The sequence below is a fragment of the Cavia porcellus genome, unplaced genomic scaffold (genome assembly GCF_034190915.1).
Source record: "Cavia porcellus strain 051 isolate PalLab524CR breed Dunkin Hartley unplaced genomic scaffold, mCavPor4.1 scaffold_21, whole genome shotgun sequence".
In the NCBI taxonomy this organism is placed as follows: Eukaryota; Metazoa; Chordata; class Mammalia; order Rodentia; family Caviidae; genus Cavia; species Cavia porcellus.
Window position 1 is genome coordinate 6,176,639 of NW_026947504.1, and position 15,212 is coordinate 6,191,850.

Below are 15,212 nucleotides of genomic sequence, written 5' to 3' on the forward strand. Positions count from 1 at the left end.
GTGCATGTATGTTTATAGTTGTATGTTCATATTTAATTGTTCCTGTAATGTGTAGTGACTTCTTGTGGCTTGATATTCACTGGAATTAGGATAGCTACTGTTTTTTTCCCCCCAGAGTTCTGTTGCCCAGATTGTTGTTTTCCATCCTTTGATTTTTAATTTGTGAGTTTTTTGAATTAAATGTTTTTTATACACAGTATATCTTTTTATTTCTTGATCTATCCTGCCAGTCTGTGTCTTTTGACTTAGGAATGCAGACCATACTGTTGAGTTTTAGCAGGGTATCTGCCCACTCCTGTCCTTGCATTACGTTGCTGTTGCTGATTTCCTTCTTTCCTCCCTTTTGCTTAGCCACTAGTTCTGTCAGCTGTGTTCATTGGGAATGCTTCTTGATTTATTGGCATTGATGGTTTTATTGTCTCTTTCTAATACATGCTTGTATTTTGTAATGCTGGCTTGGTGATCATGAATTTCTTGAGGTGCTCTTTTTCATGGAAATTACCTTATATCACTGTCAATTTTGAAGTTTTTCAGGATACATTGGTTGGGTTGGAAGTTGTGTTTGGTGTTTGAAACATTTCAAGCATTCCTGGCCTTTGAGGTTTGTGTGGAGAAGTTGGCTGTGAGTCACTTTTTTTTTTTGTTTTAAATTTTAATTTTGAGACAGGGTCTTGGTGTGTATGCTTCAGGCTGGCCTTGATCTCATTATGTAACCGAGGCTGGCCTCAAACTCTTGGCAAATCTGCCTCAGCCTCCTAAATGTTGGAATTACAGGTACCCATACCTGGCTATCTGCCGTACTTCTAACAGGTTTGCCTTACTGCCTTTTTTGTAACAATTCTTAAGAGTTTGTGGTTGTGAAAAACTTAGAGTACTTAAAACATAGTGTAGGGCAAAGAGTTGTGACTATTTGGAGTTCTACATAACTCAATTACATGTAGTTTTTTTTTTTTTTTCTTTTCCTGTACTTAGGTTATTATTATTATTTTTTATCATTTTGCTGTCTTTGGATTTTTCACTTATTCCAGTTACTCTTAGTGTTTATATTACCTAGCAGCTGTTGGATAGAATTTTCCTGTTCTCTTGTTGGTTTTAAGGTGTCTTTGAGTAGTTGGTCTTTGAAGGCATCATGGTGTTCTAGTTCTAAAATTCTAACCTCACACTGGTCATTTCGGTGCCCATACTTTCAGTATAATTTTTAATGTCTTGGATTTCTGTTTGAAACTTTTTCATGGACTTGGATTCTTTGCCAAACTGGTCCTTTGTGTTTTGTGTCATTTTAAGTTAATCTGATTTTTTTATTAGTGTCTTCTGAAAGCTCCTGGTTCAATTTGGTTATTATTTCCATCATCTATTTAGTTATCTCTTCTGTGATATTGCTAAGTACTTCTTTGATCTGTTTTCTAACCTCAGTTATCCTGAGTAATGAGTGTGTGGCTTATGCTATTCTGCCCCTCAGTGCCCCCCAGATTGGCTTTGGTGGAGTTGGGAGTTTAGGGAGGCATTTTGTTGCCTTGTCTTCTCCTGTGTCTAGTTTTGTTTTGTGCTGTTTGTGGAGCTATTAAAGACTTTGTTGCTAGTATAGAGATCTCTTTAATTGCTTTTCAGTGATGTACTTTGGATATGGCTAACTATAGTCCTTCGTAGATCTGACCTCTTCCATTAATTTGGTAGGGCAGGTTATAGTGTAATTAACAGCTAAGATCTCCGGGGAAAGTATTCTAGCACTTCTTGATGTCACAAAGGTAATCTGAATGTTGGTTTACAGAGAAATACCACCAATTATTAGACCCTGACAATATCAAGCCAGTGGTGTTGTCCAAAATGATTTGGCTGCAGTAGTATTGTCCAAAACAATTTTTTTAATTTTAAAAATTTTTACATTTTTTTATTTTAAAGAGCAAAAAGCACAAAGTCAAAGGGCAATCAAACAAACCAAAATAAAAAACAGCAACTAAAGCTAAAGGACAGTAACATCAAGAACAACAGCAGGCGCTGGGGATTTAGCTCAGCGGCATAAGAATCTGCCTTGCAAGCAGGCAGTGGTCAGTTCGATCCTGGGTACCAATTAAAAAAAAAAAAGAAGAACAACAGCAAAATAATAGTGATACAAGATTTCAAAACAAGATGATAGGGATTTAACCATGGTTGTTATATAGTGTTATCTTCCCATATTTACTCAGATTTGTTCAAAGCAATTTGGATATTAACACACTATAAGATCAATCATATACTACCTTTATCCCTAGAGAAGAAATCCACAATTATGGTATAAACATTAAGACAACCTGGGAAAAAAAAAAAAAGACAACTCGTGTGTCAACCCTACAGTCAGTGTATACTGAATGAGCCAGATATATCTCTGCTAATGGTGGAAAAGAATTTAATAGTAATTTTATAAACTATCAAAAAATTAATAAAGCTTTATAGTTACACTGTTAGAGGGTTTGGAAACCTCATAATACAAGGGAGAAATTTTGAAACATTAAATTAGATGACATGAAAAGGAAGAGAGAAGTGCTTCAAAGGACCTTACTGGGTAGAAGGGTGTTTGTAGAATTAGGTAAGGATGAAAGAAAAAACTGAAACAAGATAAAAGAACAAGAAGCAGAAAAAATTATGAAAATAAAAGTAAAACTAAAGAAAAATTAAAAGGAAAAATTAAAGGGAGAAACTTAAAAAGAAAAAAGAAAAAGAGATAAAAAGCAAGGAAGAAGGACAAAGGAAAATTCCTCACATGCTAATAAACTGGTAAATAAGAAACGAAAAGAAAGAAAGAAAGAAAGAAAGAAAGAAAGAAAGAAAAGGACGCCCCCCCCCCCACACACACCAAAAAACCCCTAAAAAACTGAAAACAGTATATACACTAGAGCAATTCAGCCTGAGCCTGGCCTCTGGGCATGGGGGTAGGGTTTGTGTCTTTTAATTTAAACCCCTCAGGGGGATCTCTCTCTTACCTGATCACAGTCCGTCCTGACTGTGGGAACCTAAACGTTGGTAGCCCTAACTTGAAGCCAGCCTCTGCACCCGTGCCCCCTCCCCGCCAGTCAAACAACAGGCCTTTCCTCTGACTGGCATCTGAGCAGTGTCTCTCCAGAGAATATGACTGGTGCTTGGACTGGAGGCATTAGCAGTTGTTTGTCAAGTGAGGCAAAAGATTAGGGCATGGCCCACTCGATGGGCTAGTGGGTATGCCAGGGTATGTGCAGAGAGTTCATTCTACCAGAAAGTGCTGTCTTCAAACTGGAAAATTACCTCAGTGGTGTAAGCGCCTGCCTGGCAAATACAAGTTCGTGAGTTCGTTACCCACTAAAAAGAATGTGCTGTCTTAAGTTCTTGTGAGAATGTCAACAGTTTTGTTTTATTTTATTTATTTATTTTTTGAGACAGAGTCTTTCTAAGTAATTTAGGTTGGCCTTGAACTCATTATTTAACCCAGATTGGTCCCAAACTCAGAGCAATCGTGCCTCAGCCTCGAGTGCTGAGATTACAGGCATGCATTATCACGCCTGACTTCAGGCAGATTTTTGATTGGACAGCCTAAACCTGATGTTAGCCTGAGATATGGGAAATAAAAAAGATGACTACCATTAAGCTGTTAGACACTGTGTTCTTTTTCACAGTGGTCTGTTACTTTTTCTTTTCATGCATCCATACTTATTCTACAGGACATTTTTTTTTCTATCTTTAGGAAATGTAAAACTTTGCTGTTTTTCACTTGTTTTATCCATTTCTTTGTTTAGGACACCCTACCCCCACCACCAATCACCTCCAGAAGGAGGTTTGTAGCACCCCAAAACCTGGTAACAGGACTCAAGCCAGGGGGTTGGGGTGGTGGTGGAAGGGAGCAGAATCCTGTGCTTTTTGCAGTTTATAGCACCTGTTTGTCTATTCCACTGCTGAGTTTCTTCCTGAAGCCCTTTGGACTCCCTAGCATTCATGTTGTCTCTGTAGATTCTGTCTCCTTTTCCTGTGAGCCATGAGCCAGGTGCTGGGGAGGACGTACACATTGATTGTTCACTTTTTCTGTGTTCTGTGTTCAGTTTCTCTTTCTGTCGCATTTTTTTGGTTCCAGGGGATCTACTTTTTTTTTTTTTTTTTTCCTTCTCCAAGTTGTTGTCTTGGAGAGAGAGTGTTGTTGCTTACCATTCCACCATTTTCCTGGAAACCTGAATACATATACTATTCTCTTTTCTGTTTGTATGTGTCCTGTGTTTCTGCCTAATCAGTCTGTCTACGTATCTAACAAACGTGTCCTGAAATGGTTTTGTGTGATAAGTCAAGAACCTACCCCAGGCAAGTTGAGGTCCCTATTTCCTCTTTGGGTATATCTCCTGAAGCTCTTTCAGATGATACTAGGTCCTTATTTGGAAGGAGAGTGACAGCTTTTACTATGTGCCATGAGTGCCTGTTATAAAATGTATGTGAAGGGTTGATCACACACAATGTCTCTTTTAACCCATTTGCTCTCCAGTAGATAGGAAACTTTTGCTGTAATTATATTGTAGCTCTCAGTATTGACCAAAACTGAGAACACTTTTGGATGATAATATTGTAATTGTGATTAGAAATAGACTATAATTTTGTGGGAAAAAGTTTTCTTTTTGTTTATGTGACCCAAAGATGTATAAATTTTTCCCCCTAGTACTGAGGTTTGCACTCAGGGGCTTATGCATGCTTAGCAAGCACTCTTGTGCTAAGTTACATCCCAGCCCCTCTAAAAAAATGTTATGTTGACACTAGGATGCTGAGCCAGGAGGATTACAATTTCCAGCCAGCCCAACCAAGCAACTTAGAATTTGTCTCAAAATAAAGAAGAGCTGAGGATACAACTCAGTGGTTTTGGACTCAATTTCTAGTAATACCAAAAAAGAAAAAAAAAAGTTATTCTGAGATGGTTTCACTGAATTGTCTAGGCTGGCCTTGAACTTTTGATCTTTCTGCTTTAGTTTCTTGAGTAGCTGGGAATACAGGTGTATGCCACTTTGTCAAACTAAGTCCTAATTATAAGAATTACCCTATTTTTGGACAGTTGCCAGATTTGAGGGTTGAGGTTCCAACAGTTATATTAAATGCAGATGCATTCTAGCATAACCATGACAGTACTGAATAATCTAGAATACCAGATCTTGTGCAGTATGATAGTTAGATTGCTTTGGGTATGTATAATTCTAAATTTCTTGATTTGCATTTAAATGAACCATCCTAAAATTTCATTAACATAATCTTGCTGTTAAAAATTGATTTTGAGTAGTATGGTAAGGTAAACTAAAAGCTTTGGAGCAGATTTATTTTAAGAATGATGTGGCCAGTCTGTTGTAAATGAATTTTTTATGTCTTTTGAGAAGTTATGTCACTCTTCGTACAAATGAGGCAATTTGCCAGCAGTCAGCTTCCTTGGTTCTGATAGAATTATGCTTTTATTTTCTCCTTGTTGCTTCTATTTCACTTTCTATCATACAGATTGCTAGCCAAACTACTGCATCTCTGTTGTTTTCAAAATTTATAGTGATACTTTGCTTTATATCCAGAGTGTCCATTTATAAGGTAATGAAGACTGAATAACTACAGTTTAACTTTTTATTTAGTTCCACTAAGCATAATCTTTCCTGGAAAAAGTTAAGGTTGCTGTAATTCATTAAGGTTGGCTAGCTGTAGTAGATTTTGTAATAGATTTTGCAAAGGAGTGCTCTGTAAGTTAATTGGAAAGCTGGAAACTGCCAAGAGTTTTATAAGTTATTTATTCAGTAACTCTAAACAACATTAATTGTAGAGAAAAGATATGACTAAGATTAAGGAAGCTTTTTCTTGGTAGACTTGTAAGTACTTTTGAATCAGGTTTCATAAATTCAGCTAATCCTATATCTGCTCTGCATAACATACCCTGCCAGCAATTATAAGCGTAAACATAGTTATCATTCTTAAACTTAAAATATACTTAGGAAGGCCACGAAATGTGAGAAAATTAATCAAGTTTAATAAACTAATTCAAAAGCTGATGAGAGAACATAAATGAAAACGTCATTGGGAATTTCAGCCTGGAAGGGTGTAGAATATAGAATTCAAACTCTTCCATTTTTAACAAATGACATGAGAAAACCACGATCTGGAGAGGTGAAGACAGTTGTCCAAAGTCAGAATAACTTACTAAAAAACTTTCAGTAGGAAGTGGTGTTCTTTCTTGTGAATTGATTCTCTTTAGAGTTTAAGCTTTTGCCTTTTTATTTTTTGAAATTCTTTTGGGGTTGGGGGGAGTTAACCACATATCACTTGGCTTTGTTGTAGCATAGTTTAATAATGTTCAGTGTCAATTTTGGCAGAGTTTCTGATTGAAGTTTCTGTACAAGGTAATCTGCTTCTATCATAGTTACTGAAAGTCTTGAAAATACTTGAACGAGTTCTCAATTTTCAAGTGCCAATGTATTTCAAGTTTCTCCATGTAAGTGAGCGATTGAGTCCTTTGCTTCAATCCCTTTGGGGACTGAGTCTGATAAATTTTTGGAGGAAGGAGAGCATCTCTGTGAGATTACTGGATGTGGAATTTTGGAAATAAAAGAAACTTTAAAAAAATGTATTTCAGAGAGAATAAAACCAAGCAAAATAAAACAGAATAAAACCAATCAAAACAGGACAGTGTAAGTGACATAGGATTTCAAAACAAAACAGTAGGAGATCAGTAATGGTTACCATAATGCCTTTTGTTGTCTTCAGAATAGCTGCTCATAGCTTCAGACGTAGTAAAATCAAACAAAACAGAAACGGTCAAAACAAAACAATGAATACAGTACAAGACTTCAAAACAAGATAATAATAAATCCAAAATGTCTACCATACTGTATCTTTTTTTTTTTTTTAAATCGGTACCAGGGATCGAACTCATAACCGCCTGCTTGCAAGGCAGGTGCTTATGCCGCTGAGCTAAATCCCCAGCCCCCATACTGTATCTTTTTAAAAATATATATATCTTGTTATCTTCAAAATAGCTGCCTATGCCATCAGGGGAATGATGCAAGCAGGGATACAACAAAATCAAACAAGATGAAACAGAATAAAACCCAACCAAACAAAGCAGTGAGATACAGGATTTTGAAACAAGATAATAGAGAATTAACACCAGCCACCACCTGCAGAAGGAGATTTTCTATATATGCTACATTGCGTATTGTTATCCTCTGAATAGATGATCAGACTACTGGCTTTAGGCCTGCAGAGTCAGTGAAACACTAAACACTACAAGCATTAAGTTGTATCTTACGTCATTAGCTATCATCACAGCCTGTTTCTTTTTATTTTTATTTTTACTTATTTATTTATTTAGGGATTGAACTCACGACCTGCCTGCTTGCAAGGCAGGTGCTTATGCCGCTAAGCTAAATCCCCAGCCCCAACAGCCTGTGTTTCTTCAGATCTGCTGGTTGCTTACTGGGGGGAGCAGGGAGAGAGGGGAAGAACATTGGCTCTTTTCTCCCTACCTGCATGCCAGAAGGGGAAATAGAACAGACTTTGGGGGAGACTCGTATACAGAGGTTGTGGAGTGGTGACCAGTGTGGCAGTCAGTACCCATACATCTGTTCTGCACAGCAGTGAAATATTAAAGATGGGAGATTTATGTGAAAATTGTTATCTAACTTCTCTTGAAAAATCAGATGATCTAGTAACACTGATTCTGTGTCATGATTGCCTGGAGTTCATGGGTAACTGGCCACAAGCTTTCTCATTTGACAGTCCTGACCTTCCTGGGAGACCCCTGCCATACTTGGTGAGGGCAGGTGTCTTTTGCAATTCATTATTATGCATATACTCTGCACTTGGGTGCCTCCCCGACCTCTTTTTAAAAGAAGTTAAGTATTGCTAGGGGTGTAGTTCAGTAGTAAAAAATGTGCCTAGCATTTGCTTGTTCAATTCCCAGCACTGCCCCCTCCCTCCTGTAATTTTTTTTAAACCCAGAGCACCAAAATTAGGAAAACAAAAGAAGCCACCTTATTTCAGGGGGAAAAAAGTGTGTATTTCCTTGAGAAAGCGGATCACTATATGTTTTACTTGCTTAATAATTAAAGACCGGCCAGATGTGGTGGCACGCACCTGTAATCCTAGCACTCGGGAGTCTGAGACAGGAGGATCATGAGTTGGAGGTCAGCCTGGGCTACCTTGTGAGTTCAAGGACAGCCTAAATTGCCTAGCAAGACCCTGTCTCAGGAAACAAAAACAAAGCAAAACAAAGACAAATGTGACCTAAATGTTTGCTTGCAGTTATGTTTACTGGTTACTACTTCTTGACTCTCTCCTTCTACAATCCTGAGAGGTTCTTAGTGTCATTTCTGTTGAAGCAGTGCCTGTGAAATGTTAGGAAATGGGGTAGAAAGGGTGGTGGGGGTGGGAGTAGGATAATTTATTCCGTAACATTTGATGACATTTGTTTGAGCTGTCAGGCAGCCTTTTAGGAATCTGGAGCATTTCATCTGTTAAAGTTTACTGACCTAGGTTGTAGCATAGTGGACAAGTAAACTTCAAAGACCAATGTAAAGGCCTGACATAAGTGCTAGTGAGTAGAGCTCAAATTTGCCCACCTGCAGTGAAAAAAATTCCCCAGAAACTGCATTATGTGCAGTTGTCTAGATTGTAAAGTTATTTATTTCTATCTTTTTTTGTAAATAAGTAAAGCTAATGGGAGTTACTATGACACTGCCTTAAGTATTCAGTTTTTCAGTAAATTTAAGCCTTTATTTTTGCATTTATAATGGTTCATAAATGGTAATTTTTCTAAGCATGTATTCCTTTTACATTTATGGGTTGTTTTTCTGTTTGGAAAAAGTTTTCCTTTATTCATCTTAGCATGGAGTTATACATTCATTATTCAGTGAATCACAGTCTTAATCTGTACAAAGCTTCTGAAGAAATTTAAAAATTTTAAATGACTATTTTTAAGAGATGCATGTTAAAATATTTAAGAGGTGAAATGTCACGTTGTATTGAGGTGATAGTCTTATTTTATAAATGGGAAACAAGTTAAATGTGGCATGTCTTTTGATTTTGTTGTCTTCCTTATATCTTGTAAAATGTTTACTTTATAAAATAATTTTCCTAAATACTTCTGTAATTTTGTAATGTCAGAAAATAGAGTTAAGGAACTAAGTGCTACAGCAAATGCATGCACTCCTGGTTCTAGCAGGCTGAAACAGGAGTTTAGGACCAGTCTGGATTATGTAGTAAACTACAACAAACGAACATGTTTCAAAATACTCACTTAAAATTTTTAAAAAATGAGTACGTTTACGTTACAGAATGATTGTGGGGATTAAGTACATGTACATCTCATAATGTCTCAGTTCCTTTTTCATCCTCATTTCTTTCCCCCATCTCTTTTGAGCGCCTTCTCTTTTGAGAAAGCTCTGTCCCCCTACTTTCTGTTACTTATATTTAACTTTTTTGTTTGTTTGAGACAGACTCTTATCATGTAGTTCAGAGTGGCCTTGAACTGTGAGGCAATCCTCCTGCCTCAATGTCCTGAGTGCTGGGATCATAGGTATATGCCACCATGCCTGGCTATTTTGATATTTTTTTGAGACAGAGTCTTGGTATAGAGTTAAACTTGCATTATGTAACCCAGTCTGACCTTGAACTTGGAGCAGTCCTCTTGCCTCAACCTCCCTACTGCTGGGATTACAGGTTGAACTACCATACCTGGCCTATCTTTTATTTTGCTCTTTATACGTTTTCTTTTACTTTTTATTTATATTTTGCAATTTTTGAGCTTGAGTATCTCAAGTGTTCTTCCTGTCTCAGCTTCTCACATCGCTGGGTTTACAGGCATATGCCATATACCATGCTGCTGAGCACCCTCTCCCCTTCTCTAGTCCTAATCCTATGTGAGACTAAGGAGGATTGCAAATTCGAGCCCAGCTGGGCAATTTAGCAAGACCCTCACTTAATTCTGTGCAAAGGATCTGGTTTCAATCCTGGTATCAGTGACACTCACCCTGATCCCCAAAAAAGAAATTTCTTTTGCATTTGATGTTTGATTAAGTATGGTTTAACGTTTTTTTCGGGCATTGAGTGATACAGTACTTGTAACTGCAAGTGGAGCAGACTTAAACATTATGTTTTAGTAGAAGAAACAAGATACTCTAAAAATAGATAAAAAATTAAGTGAGGTATATCTTTAGGCAGTAATGTACTGTAGTTTAGAAAAAGCAGGATCTTCCAAAGAAACCCTTCATCCACTTTAACTTTTTATGTTGGATCGAAAAACTGAAAACATCTTGGTATCAGAAAAGCCCAAAGGAAAAAGTTCTGTGTGCTTGAGAATGCCCTTCTATAGTATTCTTAGTGTAAATTTGAAATTAAGTATAAGAGGTCGTAAGGGTTACTAGGTCCTCATGGGCAGGATAGTTAGAATGATTTCATTTTGTGGAGACTAGCTTTCCTGATATAAAAATTTTGAAGTCTGAGAAGTTTTGTTATGTAGTTCACATTGTTTTGTTATGTAGTTCACAGTGATGTTTCCATGACTTTGGATTTTTGTTTCTATCTTAGAAATGACTGCTGTCCACCCTGGGAACATAAACTTCAAATGGGACCCCAAAAGTCTGGAGATCAGGACCCTGGCGGTTGAAAGACTGTTGGAGCCTCTTGTAACACAGGTAAGAATTTGTAAACACAAATACATAATTGTCATAACATGATTTTGTAGCAATAGGCCTGGATTAGGTTACAACACAAGACTATAGTTACAGTTTTAATTTGAGTAGTTTAGATTGATAGCACTTAGATGATTTGGTTCTATAGTAACTGCATATTGATACATGGATATATTTAATCATTTATAGAGCATAGCTGTGGCCATATTCTGTCTTATTGCCTGTAGTAGAGGTTATTAGTTTGTATGTAGTATAGCTTCCCAAATGTTTGCCTTTTGCAGATAATTTCATCCTTCCTTTGAGAGGAAACCTAAAATTGGGTCCTGTACCATTAGTTAAGGTTCCTCACTCAGCTTAATGCCCTTTTCGTCTTTTTTTTTTTTTTTTTTTTTTTGTCTTTTTATTGGTACCGGGGATCGAACTCACGACTAGCTGCTTGCAAGGCAAGCGCTTATGCCTCTGAGCTAAATCCCCAGCCCCAATGCCCTTTTCATAGTGTAGACTTAACTAGCAGGTAATTCAGTTTGAAGGTATAGGGTAGATATGCTTTGTTACAAATGTGAAATTTATTAAATGTTACAAATAACTGTGTATTTTTTAGTTTTGACATAGTTTTTGAGAGAGAGAAAGAGAAAGATTGAGATATTTATTGATGTTTGCTGCCTTTAAAAAATTGCATTCCAACTCAAATATAAACTAGTACTTTATATATCTATATGTAGGAGTATGTAGTTAAGACTCTGGAATGTGTACTTTCTTAAGCCCTCAGTAGGTCTTTTATTTGGCAGATGTACACTATAACAAATCTTTAATCATCTTCAACCTACAGATCATCTGGTATTACGCTTATTAATGATGGTTTATATTCTAAAGTAAGGCCTCTGGGCAGTCATCCTTTTCTTTATTAAGGGCCTTTACTAATTAATTGCTAAGATTCATGTGACTAACCTGAACAAATTCTGCAGAAGCAAGTTATCTTAAAACATCGTGCAAAGATTGATGGTGTAATCATGGAGCTCCTCCTAAAAGTATGTCACCAAATAAATATTACCAGGTTCTGGGTCACTCGCTTCTCCTTCTGGAGTTAAATTCCAGGTTGGTCTTGTCTCAGACAAAGAATTGAATGAAACTAGCAAAAAGCAAAAGTTTATTTGAAAACGAAGTAAAAATGAAGTGAGAGAGAGAAATTGGTTCCACAGAGTAGCCTGGGATGAGTAAAGGAGGAAAAAGCAAAATGAAACTGTACCCTAGAGGAAACAGGGCAGGCTTTTGTGAGGAAAGCTATGATAGCAAAACCTTGGTTGGTTCCTGTGTTCTTTTATATTGTCCAGTTCTTGAGAGAACCTGTGGGAACTTCTACATGTGAGCCCTGAGAGGTGTTGCTGAGGTCCCACACCTCGGGCTGAGGTCAGGTCTAGGCCATCCTATTGAAAACTTGCTTGACTTCTTGCAGGAAGTCCACATGCAGGCTTTGTCTTACCCTAATTAGTCTTGTGTCATTATCAGTAACAAAATGTAACTTTTAGGTAAGTCTCTAAAGTCATGGTTAACATCTTTTTGAAATGTCTTGGTAACATATAATAGGCATTTAATTTGTCTCTAATCATTTTTAAATTTGTAAAATCAAACTAAAAGCCTCATAATGAATGATATTTAAGGAATTAAATGTATATTGTTTTTGTTACATATTGAGAAAGCTAAATTATTTTGGAACCTAGGATATCATAGCTATATATTTTAAATGCGGATATTTTATTTAATGCTTAGCGGAATCTTTTAAATGTGATGTCTCATTTCCTTAGGAATAACTTTTTACCGTCTTTAAAGATGTTATTTCTGTTATTTTCATTTTGAATGATTACTGTTTATTTTTTAAATTAAACTTTTAGGTTACAACCCTGGTCAACACCAATAGCAAGGGGCCCTCTAATAAGAAGAGAGGTCGTTCTAAGAAGGCCCATGTTTTGGCTGCATCTGTTGAACAAGCAACTGAGAATTTTTTGGAGAAGGGGGATAAAATTGCAAAGGAGAGTCAGTTTCTCAAGGAGGAACTTGTGGCTGCTGTAGAAGATGTTCGAAAACAAGGTAGGTTAAGATCACTTTTTATATAAGGACAGGAAGGCTTTTCTGAAAAATTCATCTTTTTACCAAGGCCCTAGGAAAGAACCCAGTCTGTTATACTTAACAAATTTTGCTACTGAGCTACATCCCCATTTCCTGCAAAGGAATCCTTGAAGGGGACTGTTCTGATATTTGCAAGTTGTTTGGTAACTTTTTAATCAGGAGAGTTGCTTATAAAAGAAAAGTGTATATCTTTGTAGAGTGTGAATTCATATCTGTTGGGTATTTCAAGAGATAGTTAAGTTAGAAGCATAGTAATACAACTTGCAAGAAAAAAACAAATGGGACGGTGTACCTTTCATCCGATGTGATGCCTCCCTTTAGTTTATACCAAACATATGGGGATAGTAAAATGGGAAAATATCTAACTTGGTAATAGTATTACTTTGAAAGTAGTCTAGAAAATGTTCCATTCTGTCACATTGGTTTGTTAAACCAGCTGTGCTTGTATTGGTTTGACTTAACCTGAGGCAGGAGAATCACTGTGAGTTCAAGGCCAGCCTGGAGTATGTAGTGAGACGCTGTCATGGGTTGTGGGGGTGGGGAACTAGGCTTTCAGGGAAATCATATTCTGAGAAATTTGGAATTGATAAAAGATAAAGTGATTATTAATTCTCAGCTTGCCAGTAATTACCATTGGAAAAATTGTCATAATTGCTCCAAGTTTGAAGACTTTAAATGTGAAAGATAAATACCCTTCCTCTCCTTTATCTTTACTTCTTCTTCCTCTTCACCCATGTCCACTTCCTCCCACCTTATTTAATTATTTATTATTTTTCTTGAGATCATCTTACGTATTTGCCCAGGGTGCCTTGAACTTGTGATCCTCTGTGCATATGCTACCATGCCTGACTAGATAAACTTGACACCTGTAGTTTTGTGTTAGACTTGTGTTCCAACAGGAAGACGTAAAACATAGATGTAGGTTTTTGAAGCCAGGTAAGGTGAATCATGTAGCTATTATGGACAGCTGTTATTGGCCTTTAGGAAAACCTTAGTGATTCTGTGGTTCCTGACAGCAAAGCACATAATCCATTGCAGTCTCATGTCAAATTCATCCCTGTAAATAGTATCCAGAAAGGGCCGGACATTTCCATTTGTTGTTTTAAATTTTTGAATTAAAAATTTTATGAAAACTTTATTTAGTGAAAATTTTTCTCAATTTTTGGGCTAAGGATAATTATACGTAATACTAACAAATGGTGAAATTATTAAAACTTTGTAATGTGAATGAGGTGGGTATAAGTTTCCTAAGGATCCCATAACTTAAATTACTTAGAACAAATGTGGTGGTTTAAAAACAATAGAAATTTATCCTTTCATGGTTCTAGGAGTCAGAAATCTGAAATCATGATGTTGGCAGGCTTGGTTCCTACTTGGGCTCAAGAAGAATCTACTCTGTGCTGTCTCCTAGCTTCTTTCCCCCTTCCTCTTTCTCCACTTCTCCCCTCCTCCCCTTTCTCTCACTTTCCCCCTTCCTCTTTCTCCACTTCTCCCCTCCTCCCCTTTCTCTCACTTTCCCAGTCCTTCTGTCCCCCTCTCTTTTTCGTTCTCTTTTTCTTTTTCTTTCTGATTTGAGACAGGGTCTCACTGTGTAGCACAGGCTCGCCTCAAACTCTGATGATCCTCCTGCCTCACCTTTTAGAAGGCTGGGGTTACAGGCATATGCCATCTTGTCCATCTAGCTTCTTTCGGTTGTCAGCGATATTTGATGTCACTTGACTTGGGGACACATCTCCAACTTTGTGTTGGTGTCACATGTTACTCTCTTTGTATATTTCTGTGTCCACATTTCTCTCTTTTAAGGACATGATTCATTTAGAATTAACATCTACCCTAATCTAGTATGACCCCATACTATCTATAAAAGATTATTACTAAAAAAATTCACATTCATTGGTTCTGGGTAGCCATGAGTTTCTAGGAGGTCATTATTTAACCTAGTACAGTGGGTTGTTGAGTTTATATCAAGAGTTTAATGGTACAGGTTAGGCATTTTTGAGCTATCTGTTGAAATCGTGATGATTCTTAATTTATTACCTTCTATGGGAAGGTTCTGCTTCCCAACCTTTATTGCCGTTTATGGTGAAACTTTTAGTAACAGATCAATTTAGTAACAGATCAAAGTCTTCATTGAATCTAGTCAATAAGACATTCAATTATTGTAGGTAATAATTTCACTTTGTGTTTCATGTTTCAGATGTTTCTCTCATGCAAGTCGATAACAAGTACAGTATAATTCCTTCCAAACCTCCCACAATTAAAAAATAATTAATTATTTTGAGGCAGGACCTCCCCAGGTATCACAGGGTGGCTCTGAACTCACTATATAGTGTACCCTGGCCTGGAATTTACTGTGGATTTTGGTATATCAGACTCATGAGTGCCGGGATTAGGCAGATTATATCTGGCACCCCCATAATTTTGAATGTGCATCTGATTTTTGGGGTTTTT

The 15,212-nt window shown here is 37.0% G+C and overlaps 1 protein-coding gene across 2 annotated transcripts in view; it reads left to right on the top strand.

Moving 5' to 3' along the window:
• The window catches only part of Ctnna1 (catenin alpha 1), a 172,183-nt gene that overhangs the window by 20,955 nt on the left and 136,016 nt on the right, over nt 1–15,212 (top strand). For both annotated transcript variants that reach the window (XM_003477407.5, XM_063232173.1), the window contains exons 2-3: nt 10,534–10,640; nt 12,527–12,722. In XM_003477407.5, coding sequence (XP_003477455.2) covers nt 10,536–10,640; nt 12,527–12,722 — 301 coding nt within the window. In that variant the 5' untranslated portion in view covers nt 10,534–10,535. The remainder of the gene's footprint in view (nt 1–10,533; nt 10,641–12,526; nt 12,723–15,212) is intronic.